Genomic DNA, 23,968 nt, shown 5'->3' with positions numbered 1-23,968 from the left:
ACCTCCACAGTCACTGGCACACCAGAAAAGAGATGTACAACTATTACTACCCTTGTAAATGACAGACTGGTGTTTATAACATTGGATGAGTGATGAATCAATCCTTTTCATGGTGTTTGTGTCCTTTGCCTCCCTCCCAAATCCAAAAGCTTTCTACCTGTCCTGAAACAGACGCGTGGCCAGCATGTAGTTCATTGATGTCTTGTACTCTAAAAACGATCTAAAAAAAAAAAAAAAACACAAAATAAATGATGTATCAAGCTAGAGTTCAACATATTGAAAGGCAGCATAATACAGAAAGAAGTGATCTATAAAAAACATCCCAGAAAGTCTATTGAAACAACATGCTGTACCATAATAGAAAGAGAACATCAGGAGAGCTACCAATTATTAGCTGAAGTTCCTGAAGAAGCAAGAGACATGAAGAAACATTACAGACTGGAAAGAAAAAAAAAAAAAAGTATAGTACCACTCACAGGATGAGTCCTATATTGGGTTTATGGCCCAATGACAGAGTACACAGGTACACAGTATATGCAGCTGCAGGATGTAAAAGCAGATAGCAGCAATAGATTATGGTGGAGACATTTTTATTCTGACAGAAAAGCAGTATTAGTACTTGTAAAACAATGTTTAATAGCCTTCTCTAAGGTGCAGTTAAGCAAAGTAGAAGTTAAAAACAAGGAATCAGGAAAAAAAGAATCCTCAGCACTAAAATAAACTCTACCAAAATCCTCAATAAGCTCACAACTGCTGACCTTGTTAATCTACATGTACCTAACACAGAATACTCCTCAATACAGAGCGTCAGTGTAACACTAAGCCATCCTAAAGGACTCTGATTCTTACCCATAAAGGTCCCATGTTACTGGGGTTGGGAATATCCGGATGAAACCTCCTCTCCGTTCATTCTCCTCTCTCACTCGACGAAGAACTCTTACCTTAGAATAAAAAGAGGAAAAAATAGCTAGCAAAATAGATACAATGAAAAACAAACCCTAGAAAAATCCTTGAATTTCAGAGGACAAGAATGCTGTTACTGCAGTCCTGGGAGTGAGCTCGGTACATATTACATCTTTAGGCAATTTTATCTTGCATTTAAATTCTGATGGAGTCCAACGTAGCCTGGAGCATATATATATGGTTGGCATGACTGAGGGCAGAGGCAATAAAACCCAGTAGTTCTGTTCCAAAACCTTTATACTTTTGTCATGTTTTTCAGGCATGTGCCCTTGCTCTTTGCTGAGCAAGTGATCCCATATATTGAGTGAAAGTCACAGTAAACAAAAGATATTTAATAACCTACTTACCTCCTCCATGGAGAGACCTAGCACAGAGCTGCCTTGCCTTCCTGTTGCTTTTTCCCTGCCTGAGGACATCAAGTTTTTCATTTCGGCATCACTGGCAGACAGAGGACGGGTACGCTGCAGAGACAGTGTGAATCCAAGTCTTTCCCTTCCTCTCTCAACTTACTTTAAACAACAAAGTTACATTCAAACTCCAGGACCCCATTTCCAGCAGAATCTACACTCCAGAATATTACAGCCAGAATTCATGCTCCTGCACTACAGCTGTTTAAGAATCTAATCTATCTAATTATAATAATTAAAAAAATGCATTAAAAGAGTTTATCTTAGAAGGTTTCATGCTTTTATATAAAATTCAGATTTCCTCTTAAGAGGAAACCAAACAAAGAATGCACTAGAGAGCCTTCTTAGCCTAGAAAGAAGTGAAAAACATGACAGAAACCTTACTTCAGAAAAGCTCAGGGAAATATCCCATACTGCTCATATAAAACTAAACTCATGGCAACATCAGGTTTTAGTTTTTTGTAAGGACTACTTGAATTGGAATTGAATTCCAGTCTCTATTTCATTAGAAATTGCACGCTATTCAGAATCTACAGATAAAGCAACAACAGCAAGAGGCATTGCACTAGAGTGAGTTACGCTGCAGTGGTTGGCAGAGAAAAATTCAAAGAGAAAACTGATGTAGCAGGTGCCAACTGAAACGTTTTGTTAATGGAAACCGATTAAATAAAATAAGACAAAATGAGACAAGAGGGCACCCTCTGGATGAGAGGGTAGGAGACAAAAGCACTTGTAGAAGAATAAAAAAAAATCAGTAGTCAGGTTTGCATGATGCAGTAGATGGCCTTAAGTGGAAAGGATTTTAGTCTTTCTTCCTAAACTTTCCTCCAAGCCAAAAGCACAGCTCAACAACTTTGCTTCAGTAACCTCCACTTCCTCCTTTACTGCAGGACTCTCTCTGGCTATAGCACAGAAATGTCTCCAACTTCATGAAATTCTTGCTTCCTCTTTGACCCAGCTTATCTTTAAAAGTACAGATAAATCCAACCACTTTGATTTATCTCCAAATTCTGAGAGCATCGTTGGTTCCCACATCATGATTCTCATTATACTAATCACTGACAGCAGTTGGCACAAAGATCTTTCCTATTCTCTGTGAAACCTCATTATTCAGTTAGACTTTTTTCTTCGTCTTATCTTTTCTCATAGCCTCAGCTAAACTTATACTGAATGACCTAAATGGCAGCCCATAGAATGAATTAGGATCTCAAGATGATTCCATCTGTGCTACCTTCTTTCCTGCTGGGAAACTGCAGAAAATTAGAATCAATCATCACTATTGTGCTAGCCCATGAAGCCCAGCAGCAAAATAATGCCTACCAAGTCCCCACACAGCCAGGTGCTTAGAATTGTATGCTAACATTGATTTGTCCATATGGCTTGCAAGGAGGGTGCCAAATTTGACACCTAGAAAGGTGGATCAGTCTGACTTATACCTAAGATAGTTCTGTGTTTTTCCATTATCTGTGAGAAATCTTTCTTCTAATCTCCTCCAAACAATTTGGACCCAGTTCACACAAATTTTTGTAGTTTCTTTCAGATAACGACAATAATTACTTCACTTACTGTGAAGCCTGAATTTTGGCAATACAGATTCACCTGTGCTATCCTTTTCATCCAAACTTATTCCATCCTCTGTAGTATATAGACAAAAATTCCTTGCCCTCTTCCTGTTTGATGCAACAATCCTTATATTTGCTGCTGCTTTCATATCAGCTCTTTGTTTTTATATTTTCCTTTTCAATATCCTACAAAATCCAGAACACTGTGCTGCCACTGTCTTCATCAACTGATGAAGAGAAAGCTAGCTTTCTTTAAACATCTCTATCAAATTTCTTAAAAATGCAGTCTAGAAACACCTGCAGGCTTAAATACTTTGACAGATTTGATGCAGCTGATCTTGCCTCTGAGCATACTTCTATTCTTTAAGCTGCTAGTACTGATCTAAATACTTTTCCAGCCTTTGCTCCTACAACAGGGAAATGTATTCCGAATGTATTCCAGTACCTATCCATCTCCTCTTTTCTAGGCTTCCCCTCCTTTCCCCCACCTTATTTTTTTCCTCTCACCCAGGCAACTTAGCTGTAAAATATATTTTGGGACCAGTTGTGCACAAGGTAATGTTTGAAAACACATCCTTTATTTTGGTGAAGGGAGTTGAATCAAGTCCAGTACTTACCAGTCTGGTGCTTGCAGGTTGGGACTGTGCAGACACAGGACGCTGCAAGAGATGCACAAAGGGAATAAAAACCTCGTGTTCTTCAAAACACTATCATCCCTGCCTGAGCTGCAGAGGAACGGTGAGTGCCCTAAAGCAAACAGGTATAACTGAAGTCCAGAGAAATAGTCAACAGATTCTATCACCTCATTTCAGATCTTGCTCAAATCCACCACAAATGTATCCTGTCCCCATTACAGACACAGCGCTAATGCTAAACTCAGATGTGCTCAACTGTTTGAAAATCCTGCAGAGGCATTGAAAAAGCACTCAGAAAAGAGCTCTTCAGAATGGATGAATGAACTCAACCCTCAAGACCAGAATTCATATTTTTGTAAGATAAGAGTTACCTAGAGGAAAATATTTATTAGCTATGTATTGAGAAGAAACAGATGCTGCCAAGTAGAATTGTTCATAGAACAGATGGGAAAAAAAAATAGTAAGAATCCTGACAGAAGCCATTTCATTTAAATGTCTCCACATCATTCCAGTTCTTGTGGAGAAACAAGATGCTATTTAACAACCTAGTACAGGTGTAGAAACATCAGCAGAATGTCAAAAAGTACCCTGTATTATTTAATAAGGATTCCTTTGGCATCAGGCCTACAAGCAAGACCAGGTCAATAGCAGCAGTATGTTCGAAAGAAAACCGTTATCATAGGAGCTTCAGTTCTTTTTGCCTTTAGTGGTATTTGGGCTGCCTTCCTCCTCTCTGGTGCCCAAGGGCATAGGAAGGGATTCTCAGGAGACCTATCTATCTTTTCTAGCTGTACTACTGCCAAGTTCGTCTCTATAGTTGGTCTATACAAATCAGGCCAAGGTCCCTTCATTGTTTATGATTAATTGAAAGAGTTCCAGACCAAATCAACAAGTTACAAAGGAAGCCACTAAATTGTTCATCTCTCTAGAGGGAGAAATGCTCAGAGAGTCAAACCAACGGAATTGCACAAGGAACTTGCAGTCTGGTCTGGTGAAAGACAGCAGAAGTCACCATAATGATCTCATGACCCAGAATGCTGGTATCAGGATTTCTTTCCCAGGAAGTGGCTATTCCTCTGATTAAAGATGGACTATGCAAACAATTACAACTTAGAAATCTTGAAGGAGTTTTTAAAAATAGGTCAAAATAACCAAGTAGCCACAACCAAGAGTAGGTATAGAAATATCAAGGATTCAACAAAACCTGAAATAAAACATTTTCAGCAAAAATCAGGCCAAAACATTCTTGAAGCACAGAAGGATCTACAGACCTACTTACCCATGGGATTCCCAATCACATTCTTAAGAAAACAGTCATGTAAAACTATCACAGAAGGCCATTCCCAGTAAGCATAGGTGAAGTAGACAAACATCCCAAAAGAGAATTTAGTCTTATCTTGTAACCACTGCTTGTCATGTGAATCTTTGCAGGTTTCAACTATCCCGACCTTACAAACATCTGTAGTTTTTAAGCAAAATAAATCAATAAGCTTAAAACCTCCTTAAAATTCAGTGCTTCTAGTTCAATTCTCTGAGACTTTTACATTTTTTTTTCAGATAAAAGACTTCAAGTCAAGGGGATCTGCATGAAACCCTATTTATAAAACGAGCCTCAGAAGCCTTGAATTCAGTCAGGCAATCTATAGGTGTTTAAATGTCACACTACCAACTATTTACATCTCCCAAGTTCCAAGTTTTACAAGAAGCAAAGTCTTGTGATTTCTGTAAGTTTTCCCTTAACCAAAAGGTGGACAGTATATTGGTACTCTGTCACTGAATGAAGATGACTTCTTTTCCCAATTGAGTTTGAGTTACACAGCCATGCTGTATGCTCCTCGCAGGATGACATCAGCTGCAGAGAACATCAAGATATTCTGTTCGTCTACTTGCCTGGTGAGATATATATTCATCTAAAACTTCAAAGGAGATTGGGGATCTCCCTGCCTTTTGTGGTTGCTCCACTCTCACAGCTATTTATGGGATCCAAGTGGAGCCAGAAGGAGATAGAGAACAGCTGCCCTTGAGCATTACAGTGCTACGAAAGTGCTGTCTCAGCAGAAAAGGTAATGTGCAGTCACAGCAAGCCACATGAGGCCTCAGTCCAAGGATCCAAGGGAAAGGAAGGGAGAGATTCCAGGAGTATATGGGCAATAAGCTTTAAATTTCAAATGCAAAAGCTCTTCCTGCCTAGGAGGAGGTCTTCAATACGTTCATAAAGCTCTAGGCTTCTGGAAGCTTGTTGTCCACAACAAAATGAAAATGCCTAAACAGCCATTTTCATAGCTCAGCTGCATTCTCTGAGGCTTTTCTGTAGTTTTGCTGGAAAGCCAGATAACCTCACTCACTCACGGAATCATAGAAGGATTTGGGTTGGAAAGGGCCTTAAAGACCATCTAATTCCAACCCCTCCGCCATGGGCAGCAGGACACCTCCCACCAGACCAGGTTGCTCAAAGCCTCATCCAGCCTGGCCTTGAACACTTCCAGGGATGGAGCATCCACAGCTTCTCTGGGCAACCTGTGCCAGTACCTCACCACCCTCTGAGTAAGGAATTTCTTCCTCATGTCCAATCTGAATTCACTCTCTTTTAGTTTAAAACCATTACTCCTTGTCCTATCACTACACTCCCTGACAAAGAGCCTCTTTCTTGTAGGCCCCTCACTCACTGAGTTTCTCACCTTTGAGCCAAATTCAATGTGAATTACTTTCCTGCTATCCCTCTTCAGCTCTGGCTTGTTGAAGTCACTTACCTGCAGCTTCTGGTACGGATTTCTCCTGCCAGATTCAGATGAATGATTAATGGCCCGGCCTGACCGCTGGCCTGGATCCTGGCATACAAAGCCTGTGAGAATCAGGAGCCATATGACAGTTTATAAAACAGGCAAGTCCTGAAACATACACCCAGCATTTCTGATCTTAATCTATACATAGCCTTCTTGTCCCTGCCCAAGGACCAAAAAGGATGCCTTTCTTTTTTATGTCCAGTGTCATTTAATTCCAAACTTTGCACACTTTTGGAACACATTTTCGGAATAAAATTGGATCTTGCTCTAAAAGCAAGTGCTTAAATCAGTAAGATGGGTAACTGTATAGCAGCATAGATATAGGCTCCTTTTCTCAAATAACTGTGCAGGCTACTTGATGACAATTCCATCTCTTTTTTTTTTTTATCATTAGGAGCAAGTTGCTCAAGTAACTGAACCAAGATGTACTACAGATGCCTAAAAGGTGGTGTGCCCTAGAAAGTCATGCAGCTTTCACAATCTTGACTCCACTTCTACAAAGCATAAACAGAACCCACATGTTCAACCTCAAAGTGCACAAACACTGATTCTGAGGATTAAGCAGAAGTTACTTGCTTAAGACAAAGAGCTGCGTCTTAAAATACAGAAAGTATAGACTCAATACCACCTAAAATCACAAACAATGAGATTATTTACAGGCTGAAGCTGAAATGTTGACATAAACTTCCCAGTGCTAAATGCAATTTTCCTCCTTAACTGGAATTCTCCTTTATTATACTCATGTAATAACCTAATGTACAACTGCTTTCTAACATATGCTCATGATCATACCTTTTATTAGTTTCAAATGTTGGAAAGATTCAAGGAGCTTTTTGTTACACTCACCTACAAGGGTGAACATATCTGAGAGCATGCTAGCTTTGATCTTCAGGTCCAAAGGAGCATCACTATCCGCACATGCAATAAAGAACAAGAGGAATTATTTGTCTGGTATTAAATGAGAGGAACATACCAGTAACCAAAAATCCATATTTGCTTTGCATTGGTCCTTAACATTGTCATAATCAACATGGGAGGAAGTCTAGGTGATTCACACACATATATGTAAATACCAAGCAGCAACAGATTTGTGTATGTCTGTTTATAGACATTGCATCTGTTGATTTTATAACTTTTTTACAGCTTTTGTCTCCTAATGCAGAAACATACAGCCTTGTTTTACCTCTGCTTGGCCAGAAACATTCTCTGAACGTATCTACACTGCGTTTAATAGAGGAAAGGTTTCTGTTTTTCAAATAATTCTTAGAATTCTTAAAAAACATAATTACTGATGCCTTTTCCATGTAAAATCATGAAAACAGATGGATTAACTCTAATAAATGGGAATAAATGGTTAGGGAAAGTGACAGATATGAAGAGATCAGACAGTGAGGTCGGGTAAAACACATCCATAATTTTTCCACTAGAAACATAAATAAAATTCAGGTCAGACAGGCAAAGTTGGATTCCTTGGGAGCAGAGAAATCATCCATTTTCTACTACACAGTGCAAGATGCCAACAACTGGGACAAAAAGGCTGGCAATCATAACAAAGCAGAGCAAAGGACGTGTGCATGAGTTGGAGAGTTTTAAGTGGTAAAGAATGCAAATAATCCAGTATGTACATATATAAGCACAGACCAACAAACACGTTAATTAAATGTTGTATAAACATTCTAGTTGCACCTGAAAACCAAACGGGTACTGTGGAAACAAGGGTGATGAACAGTGTGTTGAAGAAATTTCTATGCAGGATAAAGAAAGATGGGGGGGGGGGGCAAACCCAAGAGGAGTGTCAGATATGGCTAATTCCAGGAACACGCATATTACTTACGTGGCTGGAGATCTACTAAAATAAATACCAAGCTTTATTAGGGTATTGAAGGTCAGAGTAAGGGCCAAGACTGCATTCATGTTATGGATTTTAACTAAAGAGTACTAGATCAAAAAATTGAGCCCAAGAATATATCTGCATACGCAAGTCACACATAATGCCTGAACACTGCTTTGACTCCTAAACCTTAAAGCATCTACTTAGCCAAGCAGATGGAAACCCCACACAATAGTCTGGAGAGTTTCAAAATTTGTCTATGATGGGAGATTAAGAAGTGTTAACAATGATGATGGACTGTAGAGGAGAAATAATTAAAAAGAAAATGGAATCCCAACTGGGTTCTTTCAAAGCCTTTTGCTGCAATGAGTTTATTTCTGCAAAGGGAAAAGCAAAGGACTGTCCTGTCAGCTCTTAGCAGTGGAACAAATACTCTGCAGGCCTCATGAAATCATGCCCTCACATGGGGGCAACAAGTTTCAAGGACAGCAACATGTCCAGCAACAGTTCCAGCCTCATATTAACCTAGAGATCACTTACCAGGCCAATGATGGGGATAGGTTCACTTCCAGCAACCAGGGCTTGAGAGTATCATCAATAAGGACATCAAAACCATACAGCTCTGAAAACACAGCAAACATTGGAAATTTACCTTCCAGCACCTTTAAACATCCAGGTAAAGTCCAACATTAGTCTCTATCAGGTCATTTCTATCTACATCATGCATGTGAAACCCAGTGAACTCTCTAGGGCTGAACAAACAGCATTCCACAAGCGGGAAGTTTCACTCCCTCAGAATTCAGATTAAATATATTCTGCTTGTGGGGAAAAGAGAGAAGCAGAAAATGAATCTAGGGAAATAGAATAGAAAATGAATCTAGGGAAATATCATATAGAAAAAAAAGTCTTTGCCATCCACAAACTTCAGCTCATGCAGAACTTTTTTCCACATAGAATTTACACAAGCACAGCAGTCCACTCTGCTTTTTTCGTTGGATCCTGGAAACAACAGAACTTCATTCTCCTTTTGCTTTCTAATCCATGTATTTGTTGTTCCAGTCAGCTATAGAAAATTATGGCCTTCAACATCAGTTTCTTTCCAATTATTCCTGTATGTTTTTCTGCAATATCCTCACAAGAATACAAGGGTGTTCTCTGCAGTTCCATCGACATGGAAAACCTCCCACAGCTCTTCATCTTATTGACAGTTTGCCACTTTGCAGCAAGTCACTATAAAAATATTCTTTCCTTAGCTTCTAAAATGTCTCGCTCCTTCATAACATATTACATCTGCTAGATGTGTTCTGCTTAACACAGGCCAGACTGAAGCCAGCTTCCCATTCCAAGACTGATTTTACTGCTTCACTCTATACACACGTTCTCTCTAGTTTGGATACAGTTGCAAGAAGGATGCTACACAAAGACAACTGTAAATCAGAAGTTGGCATTAATGCAATTCTCTCTTCCAACATTAAGAAATACAGTTAATGACCACGAGGGCAACTTATGCACATTTTTTCAAAACACCATAGAACAGGGTATTGGCAGAGAAGAAGGATTTCCATGGAATCAAGCAGTTCCCTAGTGCCTGAAGTGAAAGCTGAAGAATTTCTTTGCTGTGCTGCTTCCCCTGAATTCTGGCCCTGGCCTTTTGTCGCCTGCCTGACGTTCACGCTGGCTCCAGGGAGCTGGACTGCTTGACAAGATCTTCCTAAGCAGACAGCTGTATGAGAGTTCATGGAGCTTATGATGGAAAGTTAATGAGCTGCAGGGGGGACTTGGAAGGGGAGGAAATGGCAGCAGGATTTGTGAGTGTTGCCTGCTCACTCTTCTAGACCCTGTAGCCAGACAGTGAGCGGGAAGCAAAACAACAGAGAGTTAAGGAGTTGGTTCACTCCAAAGAAATGAGGCTGAATCTACATTTGGCTCTCTTGCTCCCCAGACTGGGAAGGTTGCACTGTAGGAAAAAGAAGGAGGTTGGGATTATAAGAGTAAACATTAAGAAAGCATTTCAACCAAGAGAAACCTCTGGTGCTTTTAATATGTTATTTCAAAAGACAATCCCAGATTTAGTGAAGACCTGTGACTCTTACTGCACAGCAAACTCCAGTGGACAGGAATCTCATGCCCAGGGCAGAGAAGCAATGAGTGGGCCTGTGGCAGCTGCCAGGCTGCTGCCTCCCAAGCCCAGTCAGGAAGCAGAGCATTTTGTTTTGACTACCTTCTGCTTCTTTTGCTGCTGGCCATTCCCCCCTTTCTGACCCTCAGAGGACCTCTGCTAATAATTTGGCTCCTCTGTATTTGTCATCCTCCCACACTTATCTCCCTCTTCCAAACCACTTGCTCTTTAAGCCTCCCTCTTTCCCACCCCAGTAGTCCTAATTGCTCACTTACTCCATGCACTTTTACAAATACATATTGGATACCTCTTGACCTTGGCTGGTCCTGACCACGTTGCTAGTGCTCCATTCCCTTGTGACTGCGTTGTTTATTAGGAAGGTAGGTTCTTCAGGGCATCCCTCTCCACTCAATTCCATTGCTAAACACAGGTACCTAATACCACCCACAACACCTTAGGGTTTTCTGCAATACTCCACCACCACTCCACAATGGCTCAAGTCTCCCCTGTATCCTAAATCATATCTTCAGCACCTAGACAGATGTCTGCGCTACCTCAGAGCATCAGCAGTTATGCATCATCCATGTTCTGGCAACTGAATCAAGCCCCGCGGGTTCCCATACAAGGCATAGCATAAAAAGTTTTCAAGTCTGACTTGGATACTACAGCACAAGAAGAAGATTAATTACCTGTGTTTTCAATTATCCTAATAATCTTTCCTTGGCCCTCCTCCACATGTGGAAAATGCTCTACCTAGATTAAATGCAGAAGTAGCATCCTCCTACTATAAAACTCCACTGCCATTTGTACAAAATAAAATAAAGAAAAAATCATGAAAATCAAGGTTATGTGTAGGCAGTACAAAAATGTAGAATCACATGAGCATAGCAAAGACCAGAAGTATACCATCTGCAATTACCAGCTTCAGCAAGGCTGCTACTTCCCTTTGTAGAGAGGATGAAGAAAACAGAGTGGACAAAACAGAAACGCGTGCCTCAGGCTGCAGCAACAGTATGTGTACAACAACCCATCTTGCACCACTACTGTTCTTAACAGGAGAACAGAAGAAACTAAGATAGCAAGTTTCTACTGTGCCTTCCCTTGCTCCCCTTCTCTTGCTACTGTGATCCACAAAAGTATGTTTCACCCCTGCAGTTTGCTAAGGAGATTGAAATTATATCAGGAGGTATTGGCTATTGCCAAGACTCAGCAGGAACAGCCTCTGCCCTCCCGCTCCCATAAAGACAAGTCACTGCTGACAGAGCTTCACAATCCTCCCAAGAGAAGTGCTAGTGTTAGACTAAAGTCTAACAACAACAGCTCAGCCAGAGATTTTTATTTATTTTAAACCAATGTCATTATTTAAGAATAAGAGGAAGGTTTGAGATGTTGCCTCAAGCTTCTTGGTTCTAATAAATTACCTCGTGTTCCAAGTTTGGCTTATAGTCCTGTAAGAGACTGCAATGGAAATCCTTTTTAGAAAATATTCCCAAAGAATCTGCTATTCTCCATAAATCTAGCAACTAACTCACAAGAAATAGCTTATAGTGCAAACAATGTTTCCATGATTTTGCATAGAATAAGCTCAGTTGCTAGAAGGTCACTGTAATTTTAGTCTTTGTTCTCAGCTTGTCCACTAGGGAAAAAGCAGCAGCTTTATTGCAGAGGAGGTTTTCTGCAACTGAATGGAGGCAACCTGAGGTTATGAATTGACACATACACACTGAAAAAAGTTGCACACTATGCAACTTTTCTGCTTTTGCGACAAAAACAGACCATCTCATTTTGAGCAATAAACTCTTAAGTGCAAGGAACTACACCTGTGCCACTGGAATTCCAGTCTTCATTTTTTCCACCCTACTTCAGAAACTGCTAAGTATTTTGTAAATGAGTCAATGGACTCACAGAGATTGCTTTACCTAGTGATCGTACAGTACCTGCTTCGACTGTACATCTTAACAGCTACAGCACCATAAAAAGTCTGCATGTTGGGACCTATCACCACCAGGTCCTCAAGCACTCCTGTTATTCTACAAGAGGGCAGCATAACAGTTTAGGCTTTGGTAAGCAAAAGGTCATGGTGTCTCACACCAAGTGATAGTAGAGCGAAGCCTCTCTTCTGGACAGTGTTCTGGGGAAAGTATTGGTGCAGGAATTTGCCTTGCATTCCAAATAATACAGGTTCTTTAACTCCCTTCTTCAGAGGACTTTCTTTTAACTAAGGTAGGCTTTATCTCAGTGTTAACATTAGAAGAAAGGATCCAACAAGAGGGGAAACAACTATACCACATCTTGGTGTTCTTTTCTGCTTCACATAACATGCAGACAGAACCTGCTAGTCTGTCGTATTAGCTTGTCTAAAGGTGCAACTACCTCACTTAGAGACGGTTTCTCCATGACAGGTGATTAGAGAAAGTTCATTGGTTATGAAAAGGCTTTGCAACCTTTCTTCCTTCTACTGACGCCTGAAGGACATAGTCACATTTCCAATAAAATCCTGAAGTCTTCAAAAGTGAACTAATTTGAGGGTGCCTACACAAACCACTACTTTGGTGAAGAAAAGACCACAGTTGGGCTCATTATTTATACCAAGGCAGAATCAGAACCATCCTTCCACTCTGGGGTCAGAAAAGCTAAAAAGGCAATCTTCACAGTTAAAAAACCAAAGAACACAAGTCTTGGTGCAAACTGGGCTGCCTTTATAGTGCTAATCTTACAGGGTAAATAAATTATCCCCCATGAAGAATGTTTTTCAACTCAGTATGTGAAATCAGTCACTGAAGAGGTTAGCACCCCAATAACCACCTCATGACACCACTTAACTTCCCTTATGGGAAGGAATGGAAGAGTTGATATGTTGATATGTTACTTCCTATTCTTCAACAAATTTGGGTTGCCAAGTTAGGAAAAGGTAGTAGCAGGTAGATCAAAATAAAGACAACTGACTCCATAGATACCTGAAGTGAAGAAAAAAATAGAGCATATTTCCTGACTTTACTAACACAGGTTCTTCTGATTTCCAACTTCAGACTCCAAACTCCATTAACCTTAGCCCCAGCAATGCAGGAGACCTCACTTCCATATTCTTTGCTATCTGCAGAAGACCTTAACGTCACTGCAAAAACCAATGATAGTAAAAGATGGAATGAGAGCATAGTGTTGATTCAGACTTCGGTAACAAGTCCACTGATCATGAAAAGTTGACAGTGCTGGTCATTTCTTTATTACTGTTTTTGGAAGAGTTCATTCCTCCTACTTCTGATACAGTGCCCTAAGAAAAGAGGTCAAAGAAACTGGTGCTAGCAAGCTGAGAACAGTTTCCTAAAGGAACCAAAAACTCCTGTGGCAGCTGGGATTCTGACTTTCAGCTGAGCTCTGGGTGCTAAATCCATCAGTTAGGTACCATTTAGGGCTTTGAAGTGACAAGTAAGGAAAACAGTGCAGGGATAGATACTAGCTTCTAAGGGAGCTATCACTAGAAGACCTATCCCACAAACTCTTCTTACTGTTCACATTCAGCTGACTGTTTCAGTCAAATCTGAAGATATACATATATTAACAAAAACTACCTTGGCACGTTACAATCATCAGGAGACCTGTTCAGAAAGGTACAGCACTTCTGAATCTGATGGGAGCCAGAAGACTCAGAGGACAATCTTATTCAGATTCACGCTGGCATCTTTACACACCAGTTTTAGAGCACAGACTGACAGTAAGGAGCTAAGTTGAATGGATTAAGCTTTGCAAAAAAGATTAAGTGTGGGGAACACATGTTCTGCTACTAGTTTGACATATCTTATTCTGGTTTCATAGATGAAAACGTGTGTGGTATATGTAAGGCTGGCCTAAGTCTCCAAGCTGGGACTCTCCTATAATCATGTCAAACAAGTCAGTGCAGAAAACCCTTAATCGTACATTTTTTGTATCCTTCAAAATTCTTTATGGAGCAGGCCAACAATGCTCAATACTACAAAAGACTACCATTATCCCAAACAGGTCGACTGCTACTACTAGGAAAATTAAGTATTCACAAAGAGCAGTAATGTAGATGGTCGAAGACTGGTGATTAGATACAAATTAAGACTTTTTAAGTGTTTAGCTCCAGGTCAACACCACACAAGTAGTACAATAGTTTATCTGCTCTATACCATTTTCATATAGATTAGTAGCATAAGCCTGGCCAATTTCATCCTTAAGACAAAGAAGCAGTTAAGCTGGATGCTCAGTAATGCCTTGGTGGGATCAAGAAACATGCATATTATCCTAGCCTGCCATGCCTTCTTGATTGAAGAGCTCAGTGGTGTCACCGTTGGGTTGGCTAGAGCAGGGAGTGAAACAGAGGACTTAATGTATTGCTTCTCCAGGCTCATGTTTCAGTGAGTACACAAAGTGGTACTACACCAGATGCTGGCATAAATAAATGCTGCACCCAGTTGCCTTCATTCCATCTACCACTAAACTATTGTATGGAGAGAGTTTTCAGACTGTCTGAAAGCAGTCCTCACTGCCTTTTCCAGCCCACCCAGAAGTGCCTGCTCCAGGAGAGAACAACGCAGTCTTTGGTCAGCTTGAGTGTATGTAGCCCCATTGCACCTCCTGTTCACACCAAGATGTCATATTTTTCAAAGTCAGTGCAAAATCCAGCTTCTCTTAAAGAAGGCTCTAGCAGCAACCAACAACTTAACTGGTGACCAGTTTTAGGATGATGCACTGATTCAGAGTGCTGCAGCATGCCCTCCTCTGGAACTACCGGTTAAGTATATTTACTTGCAGCTTAATTTTAAATGAGGAATTATTGGCTAATCAAAGGGAAAAAAAATAAAGACCTGAGTTCACATTGCTATTATCAATGCACGAACAAGCTTGCAACAAAAGCACATGGTACTTACACTTTGTGATGCGCTTCCAAAGAACAAAGCTACTGAGCATCACAAGTCCTTTGAGAATCAATTATTACTAAAATGCAGTAAATAGCTAACATTGCATAACCAAAAGGGGACTCACTACAATCTTTCCACAAATTTTCAGCAGTACCACACTTTAACATTAGAAAAAGAATCATTCTGACCTACCACTCTCACTTTCTAGGCAAGCATGGGTAGCTGGAACCATACAGACAGTCTCACCAGTCTTGTTTTAGAACATGAGGAAGCCATGTAATGGAGTCTCTTCCCTCAAATCTAAAAGAAATGTATACTACGTAAAAAAAGTTTACTTGGGAAAGGAATGAAGCACAATGACAGATCTAAACTGTTACAGAAATAAAGTTGACAGTCTAATCTAAACAACTTAAGTATTTCTGATTTAATTTTTAGTAAGAAGGTGGTAATTGTGCTGTAGTCCTATCTCCCACAACAGCATGATAAAGACTACAACAGAACACACATTAAGTTACTCATGTTTTTCTATAACCTTTTCAAATAAAAGCTACTTCTGTATCTGAACCTCAGAAACATGTTTCAGAAGTCTGAGATATTCTGTAAGTGATCAATCTCTCTCAGGACACACGTGCAGCTTCATTGTTCACAGCCTAGAATGAAGAAAAAGGCTCCTAGGAGCCTCTGCATGCTGCCTTCAAATCTTCATTCCCAGTTTTCTTCCTCATGTTAACAGCTATGAACTCAGCCATTTTGACTAGAAAAATTGCCTTCTTTATTGTTTTGCAACAGGGTTAAAAGTGGCATCAGAACAGGACAAAGGGATGAAGAAGGAGCCATCCTGCATGACAAGGGCAGTTCAAAACCTTGGGATAAGAACCACCACTTCATTGTGGGGGAAGGTGGCAAAAAGCACAGAGCTCTGGGAATGCCTCAGGCTCCCTAGGGAAGCAGTATGGCTCCTGCTTAAGCTCTCTTTCCTGGGAAGCTCTTAATTTATGTTTACACTGAAACAAATGGAACAAAACAGTTTATTTGTGGGGGAGCATCTGAGAGGGTGGTTAGTGCAGCCCTGGGGAGGCAGCAGGAAGTGGGATAACCTCAGAGCCAGGCCCAGCAGAAAGTACATGAGGAACATTAGTTTCCACATACGCAGCTCAGTGGAATCTAGAGACACAACAGAGAGGAAAATGGGAGGATGAAAAAAAGAGGCAGTTAAGAGGGACTTTTTTTGTTTTTGTTTTTAATCCAGTTGTTGATATTTCTGGAGTAGCTGCTAAACTATTACTTCACTAAAGAGCTCATCTAACTCAAGCCCCCATGTACACTACAGTTCTCCAACTTCGAACAAAGGCAGAGTCACTGAGGAGAAGCTAAGGACTGAGAGGTAGCTGATTTGGCAGGTAACTGATCAGCCATGGGCCCTCCTTGGTACTTGACCATGACTCATCAGCCCAGGGACTCCAAAGAGGACAGCAGTCATGTCAGTGTAGCAGGCCGTACGGCTATAAACATCCAAGTGCAACGCAAAGACCACACAAATTGATTTACCTGTCACAGCTAGTTTAAACAGAAGTCCCAACACCCAAACACGGAATAGCCTAAGCAAAGCTTGGTCTTTGGTTTAAGCAATGACCGAAACACATTCTAGACTCTTTTCCCCTGCCCCAAGACTCCTCCCTTGTCCGTGCTTCCACGTGAGCGGAGGGCAGCTAAGAGCAGGAGGAGGCCTCTTTAGGGAAGGTTGGGAAGCAGCCACTGGAAAGCAGGAGAAGGCACACTCTTGTACCAGCCGCTGCTTTCTGGACCCCTTCCCAGCATCTGCTGCCAGCGAGTTCTCAAATCCCTTTGCCAGCACATAGCTCTGCATCCAGCTTCTGCCAGAAATAAGCTTTGACGCCGCCATGCGGTTCTGTCACACAAGTACAAGCCCAAGAGGCATTACCACCACTGTCATTCCAGGAACTGCATAACACATTTCTTCCTTAACCCTCAGACTCACATAGGGCTCTAATTCAGAACTACATTGAGCCATCTTGCCCACAGTATGAAATGCTCTGAAGGGATATTTCATTATCCACAGCCAACCTTTGCGAGGACACTAGTGGGTCAGTTACTTCAACCTTCCAGCACTTCTCCAGTTCCCTTTCAAGTCCCTTTTCATCATCCCCTTTTCTAGCACAGGACTCTAATGAATGATGCTGGCACAGGGGCAATTGTGATTCAACATCCTCCAACCTCAGAAGCCTATACTGAGAAAAACACAGAATCAGGCTTCCTTGCAATAGGAAATGCAAGTCTCCCTGTAGCACTGGAAAGATGGAAGTTTCAAACAGAACTCAAGAGCCAGTCAACAAACACGTCCCTAGTTCCTTACCAAAGCAGCTGCCACGATGTGAAAGAAAAGTCTTACAAGCTGTAGCAATGGCCAGTTCAGCAGAAACTACAGTCTTGATAATCAGGTCTTCCACATTGGCCATCAGTGCTGCAAGGAGGGGAGGGTGGGGGGAAAAAAAAAAGTAGATTGTGAAGCAGCACACAATATCTAGAAAAGCATGAGTATATGTATATGGACAGATACCTTTGTGAATCAAAGCACATGAGAGCCTATGGATGATAAAGCAATGTTTGTTTGGAAATCCATGCAAGCAGGAACATGTACATGCATAAATATCCTACTGCAAAAGTGCTCACAAATGAGTATGATAAGAAAATAAGTACAGTGCAAGTAAGCAGAAACATGTGGCAAGCACATCAGCACAAGTCAGCTGGAGTTTGATCACCACCCACTCAGAGTATTAGGAAGGATTAAACAAGAGCGTGCTAGTGAGGTGAGCCCTTAAACTACAGGGTATAAGCCACAGCCACTGAAGTACAATTTTTTTTTCTTGTGGACTTCCATGATATAACTGTTCTGTGATGTTGCACCTTCCTCTAAAGCAGCTGTTCCCAAACCATGATTTACAAATTATTTCAAAATGATATGATCAGTGATGTAATCGGCGGTATCTTCCTGTCCTGCTGACCTACAGACAATCTCCATTTTCAGTAAGGAAGCTCTCTCTGGCTCCTGTATAAACCCCTAAACAGAGCTCAGGAACAAGAAGCTGAGACGTGCAGCAAAAGGCAAGAAAAGATGCACATTAGATATAGACCTGGATCCCACACTGGGCTTGGGATGAGTCATGCAATAGAAAGAACAACACACTTAGCTTCTGTTTTCAAGGACAAGCAATAGAAAAGTGAGAGGAAGAGGGAGTGAGTAAACACTGGAGCCATAGTCTGAAAAATTAGTAAGGATGATAGCGCAGCCTCTCCCACCCCTCAAAGGCAACACAAGCAAACACACCAAAACCTCAGCAAACCCACGCAAACCTTTGGTAATCCCTGTCCCAGAGAACATCTAGTACAAACCACTTAACTAGAGAGTTCGATTTAGGCATACAATTACTATTTTTCATGTTCAGCTGATGACATGCAGGGGCCTGAATAATTACAAAGGATCATGCAAGCAAATTCAGATGTGAACTTCTGTGCCAGAGGAAGACTAAGTGGAAGCAACACAACATGGGAACGTCTAAGTGCACATAAACATCCCAGAGCACAAAAAACTCGCCAGTCAGACGGGGCCAGCACTTTCCAGCCAGCATTCTGCCTCCATATGACCAGAACCAGATGCATCAGAGAAAGGTGCAAGAAGCCTTGTGACAGACAGTTACAGGGCAACCTCCTTGCATTGCTCAGCAGTTTACCTATGAGCGCACGTCTTATACTTGAGGGGTAAGGGAACAGGATTTATCAATATTAATAGCTATATCTACAGAGCTGACTAAAAACGTATGGTACAAGTAATTGGCCAGCCATGCATACACATGATGGGGAAAATGTCTACTTCCACCTGAAAGCCAGATTCAAACCCCTTCCTCCGTCATTTATGTGTTCCCTGGCAACAATTGCAGGATGGGCTCAGCTGCTATCAGTAGTGTAACTGACAGCTCAGTATCACAGGTAATTTATCCCTTAAAGGATATACCTGGATTCTGCTCTGCATATGCATTTACTCCCAGCAGACCTGGCAAAGGTGGGGAAGAGGGAGCAATTTTGTATGAAACACAGACTGAAATGAAAACACTCAGCAAAAACCTGAGCCATGGAAAGATGACACCACATCCAAGAGTCATTCAAACTGGCACAGTTCTCCAGAGGTTGGTCACTCATCGGACTGAACAGGCCATGGGAGCAGTAGAGGGAGGGAAGCTTTTAGAAGGAATGGGATGACCTTAAGAAACGGGAAATGTAGGTAAAAATATTAAGAAACACACCCCAAGAAAAATTCAGAATATTATTTGCAAAAGGGAAGGGGATAGGCCTTATCTCTGGGGATAGGACTCATCTCTGAGGATAGAGAATAATTGCACAGCTCTAGAGAGTACGCTGTAAGGAACAATGCTTCCCTCCACCCTGCTCTGATGCTAAATGGGACTCACTGTGACTCTTCCCTGACTTCTTAGGATTCACACTAGTGGGATGATTAAATCCAATAAAGGAATAAAACAACATGATCTCTACTGACCTGCAGTGTCTCTCCCCTCCTGTTTTAAGTACCTCAGCATTGCACTCATGCTCCACTTGTTTCCATAATCCTCTACTTCAGGATCATCACAGCTAAAAGAAGCAAAAGAAGCAAGTTTACACCAAGTCTTATCTTTTACAAGTCTTACCCCTGGGGGCTGGTACCAACTTCAGACCAAGTTAGGTAAATTAACCCAGCCTCTAGAGACGAAGTTCCACTTTCCAGCCAAGTACCTGACGTAATCTCCACTCTTCTTGTTGACACTGTAGTTGGTCAGATGCATAAACTGGTTTTTAATGTTCTTGGATGCCTGGTCATACCTCACAGTTGCAAACCTGTAAAGAGGGATAAAGATTTATAGTGTTTCTGGAATGAGCGACATCCTTGCTAAATATGACCTACTACATGGACTGTTTGACTGCAACAGCTAGGGAAAGGATGCATGGAACGCGACTTCAAATGCAACCACTTCTCACACAAATACAGTTCAGGGCCACACTCTGACACATTTAGTCTCTTTTCAGTGTTTTAAAGCAGGGGGCTCCATTTGTTCTCTTGGAGTTTCTGTGGCCTAACAGTATACACTTCACATTAGGCACATTTTTTTCCTGACTGCTTAGATTTATGGTCCTCAGGCATTCTGGCTAGACAGGCCATTTAAGTTTTTGACAGTGTCACAGGCCCTTCAATTTCACAATAGGACCTACCATGAATATGTAAGATCCACTGGTGCTTGGAAAAGCACCCACATATAGAGCTGTCTTGCTACATATGCGTACCACAGTCAATATTCCCCGAAGTCTTTTACAAGCACAGTTCAGTCCTTGTGTACTCCGCAGATGCCTTAGGAAAGGCTGGCTGTGGGAACAGATTTCTATCGCTGACAACTGTACAGCCTACAGCCGTCAATCCCTTCTCAAGAAGCATTCAGGAAAACAGGCAGAACCTGCAGGCCAGACCAATTTGTCCAATGAGACAGCATCTGCTCCAGGGCGTTGTCATTCTCAGGGACAGTGCAACCCTTCTGTATCACAAAGATGTCATCTAACTCGTATAGGAGGAAAGGACAAAGGGACTGCAGGGAAGAGAGCAATCAGGAGCAAGCCACTGCTACAAGCTCACCTAGTCTCTGTTTGAACCCTGTTACAGCCAACAATGCCACAGTTAAATTAGACTGTTTATTATGGCAACATCAGCGGTGAATTTCTGATTAAAAGGTGTTAATTAGCTGTACTGCAACCTAGTGCTCCATCAACACTCCCTAAGCCATAAATTGCCATCAAAGATGTTTGCATTGAAATGAATCAAAGAACTGATCCAACTGAAAAATAGCCCAGATTTTGGTTTGTAAGGAGTTGGAGGGATTTTTTTTTTGATTTTTTTGCTTTTATGTTGGCAGTAAGGAGGCAGAGGGAACAGTGTGTGAGATAGAAGAACGTGAAAGAAGGAAAAAGGCAGACCAGCACCCAGATCCTGTCTACTGTACAGCTACAAAGAAAGTTGTAATTTCATAAGTAATTGTTTTCAGTGGCCCCATAGACTTAAAACTATCCATATTCTTTCCTCAACTACCCACCTTCATTCTACCTGCACAATACTGACACAAGAGAGAAGAGCGTCTGCCACTGCAGACATGCCATCTAAAAACAGCCTTTTTGTGCTCAGCTGTTTAACGAATCAAATCAGTTTTTTGCACAGGTACAGAAATGTTTGTGGTAGCAGAATACAATGGACAGCACGAGCCCCTGAATGAGCACAGGAATAAGGCAAAAAATTGCATTGAAGCAATGTAAACAATAATCTTATCAAAAACATACCTCCTTAGGAAGAGGTTAAAAGAATGCTGAAATAACAAGTTTCTGGGGGAAAGAAAAAACCTTTCCACATCCAACTGCTAGTACAGTTGCACATGCTACCCCTCTGTTATATATAGTTCATATTATATAGCCAGAAGGGAACCGATCACATACCTGTGTCAGGAAAGGAAAAGGTCAACAGGAAAAGGGGAACAGCAGCCAGGAAGAGTGCAGGACTGTTTCTTCCGATAGCCACACCTGTTTAAAGTGTTTAAAATTGTATCTTGTGCAAAAGTTACGTTCTAAACATGGAGTTGTATGATCAGCCTTTGTCAGTGTAAGGACACACTGCAGCTGAAAGCTCATCTTAAAAATGATGACACTTCCATGTTCGGGCCACTCTCCTTGGTCTGCTCCACAAATTGAGTAGACACAGGCAAGTCAGATCAGTTCATGGATCTGACTGAACAGCCACTTGAGTAAGTAGAGAAGGCTGCCAATTAACTTCAATCAGATACAGGTGCACCCTCTTCTGCATGTGACAAAGGAAGGTGTTAGGATGCACAGTCAGGACACAGAGTAGTGACTCCATTTTAGGAGGAGGCCACAAAATCATCTTAAAAAAGCAAGCATTAAGCAGAGGATAATACTATTTGTGGCCATATTTGCAAAATCCTACAAGACAAGGACCTGACTTCAAGTTGACTGCAAGGTAATCATTGTTATTCTGCATGTAATCAGTTTTCTTTTCAAGATATATTTTACACCTCAGATTTTGGGGAACAATACGTAAAACAAAAGATCAAGCACAGAATCCATGTCATCTGATTTGCAGAAATACCAGTGTGAGCCATTGCTAGCCACCACAGCTTGTAACAGCAGACATGCTCTAGTGGGAAGAAAAAAGCCAACCAAAAACAAATCCGGCTTCTTCACTCTGACCATTCTCCTATACCACAGTAGGTTAAGATGTCAACGTAGGATCATTCACAAGAAGAGTAAATTTGATGAACCCTCAAAGCAGGAAAAAGGAGACAGCAATCAAGAAAAATACATGACAGAAGGAGGGAGGGAAATCCAGAGAATCCAGCTGTGCAATGAACCTGGCATACACAAAATAAAAACACAACCCCCATCACTTTATTAAAGTCATCTCTCTTCATCCTTCCCTTATTTTCTACAATTCAGAAGATGCTGGACTATACAAGGACATCCAACAAGTTACACACACACACACACAAAAAAAATCCTCCTTTAGAAAGAACTGCCAAATATCCCATTTCTCAGTGAAACTGAAGCCACTAATGCCCTCGTTTGGTAGCCATTTTGAGAAATCTCTCTCCCCACAGGAACAATACCAGCAAATCCACATCAAATTAAAATTAAAAATAAATACACAGGTGGGAGCAGGAAAAAAACCTCCATGATGTAACTGAGTGCCGAGGTTAAAAAAGTGAACATGATCTTGCACCAGATTTTTCTGAGCTTTAACTATACATGAAGTTAGAGCAGTTGGCAACAGAAAGGAGTTTGGAAGTTTGAGTCCCCTTTCCAAATATTTCCACAGCTTAAAATATTTGCATTTCTTTTCAGTTTAACTGCAAGTTTCCTGGATTTAGCTCTTTGCTTTGAAAGCAATGACAACAGCTCCATCACGTATTTCGTTCTTAATTATGACTTAATCTCCACCTTAACAATCACTTATTAGCAGCATACTGTAAGCATTTAGTTGATAATATGCTTTTAACCAGATTCTAGAGGACACTGAGCATAAGGAGCAAGCTGTATCAGAAAGTCAAGGCTCCCTCAATAGTTTGAAGAGGAGAACAATTAGGTTCACCACACTCATCAATTTAATTTTGGTTGTTCTTGTTGCTAATTATGCACATAATCAGAAATATGAGACTATCAACCCCTGGCAGATATAAATGATACTTCTAAATAGTAGTTCTTTTAACTTTCAAACTGAACTCCATGCCCTAAGAACGATAAGGCTACTATAGGATTTACATTTCCATAGGATTGATTATTCAGAAGGGATTCCAGTGTGTTCAAGAGCTCTCAATACATAAAATTCTCTCTCTCCTAGTAGGATGCTGTCATTTTAAGGCATAATCATGGTTCAGTTCAGTAATGCAGCAAAAAAACCCAAAATGTTAAGTGACTCAAGTCTGCTATCAGAAAGACTCCAAGCTTTAAACAACAGAATCAAAGGTCAACTTAATACATTCTTCCAGAGCTGCTCTGATAGCCTTACTAGCCTTATCCAAAGTACAAATCTGCAAATTACAAATGGAAAACCCAAGTTATTTCTTCAGCCCCTATCAATACTCTCTGGATGTTAGAATGGCAATGGAACATAGGTACGATGCTGGCAATAGCCTACATCCCTTATATTGTGTTAGCACTTGCTTGCAATGGA

The 23,968-nt window shown here is 41.1% G+C and overlaps 1 protein-coding gene across 5 annotated transcripts in view; it reads right to left on the bottom strand.

Moving 5' to 3' along the window:
* TTLL5 (tubulin tyrosine ligase like 5) overlaps positions 1-23,968 on the bottom strand; it is a 136,749-nt gene that overhangs the window by 94,521 nt on the left and 18,260 nt on the right. For 4 of the 5 annotated variants that reach the window (XM_048059944.2, XM_048059945.2, XM_048059940.2 and 1 more), the window contains 10 exons: positions 19,984-20,085; positions 19,751-19,842; positions 17,555-17,662; positions 8,722-8,803; positions 7,197-7,258; positions 6,318-6,409; positions 3,550-3,591; positions 1,311-1,424; positions 850-941; positions 158-220 (listed from right to left, as the gene is read on the bottom strand). In XM_048059944.2, the coding sequence (XP_047915901.2) occupies positions 158-220; positions 850-941; positions 1,311-1,424; positions 3,550-3,591; positions 6,318-6,409; positions 7,197-7,258; positions 8,722-8,803; positions 17,555-17,662; positions 19,751-19,842; positions 19,984-20,085 (849 nt within the window). The remainder of the gene's footprint in view (positions 1-157; positions 221-849; positions 942-1,310; positions 1,425-3,549; positions 3,592-6,317; positions 6,410-7,196; positions 7,259-8,721; positions 8,804-17,554; positions 17,663-19,750; positions 19,843-19,983; positions 20,086-23,968) is intronic. The other variant, XM_048059942.2, reaches the window with a different exon arrangement.

This window comes from Anser cygnoides, chromosome 5 (assembly GCF_040182565.1).
Source record: "Anser cygnoides isolate HZ-2024a breed goose chromosome 5, Taihu_goose_T2T_genome, whole genome shotgun sequence".
NCBI classification, from domain to species: Eukaryota; Metazoa; Chordata; class Aves; order Anseriformes; family Anatidae; genus Anser; species Anser cygnoides.
This window is presented reverse-complemented; position numbering and strand designations above follow the sequence as displayed.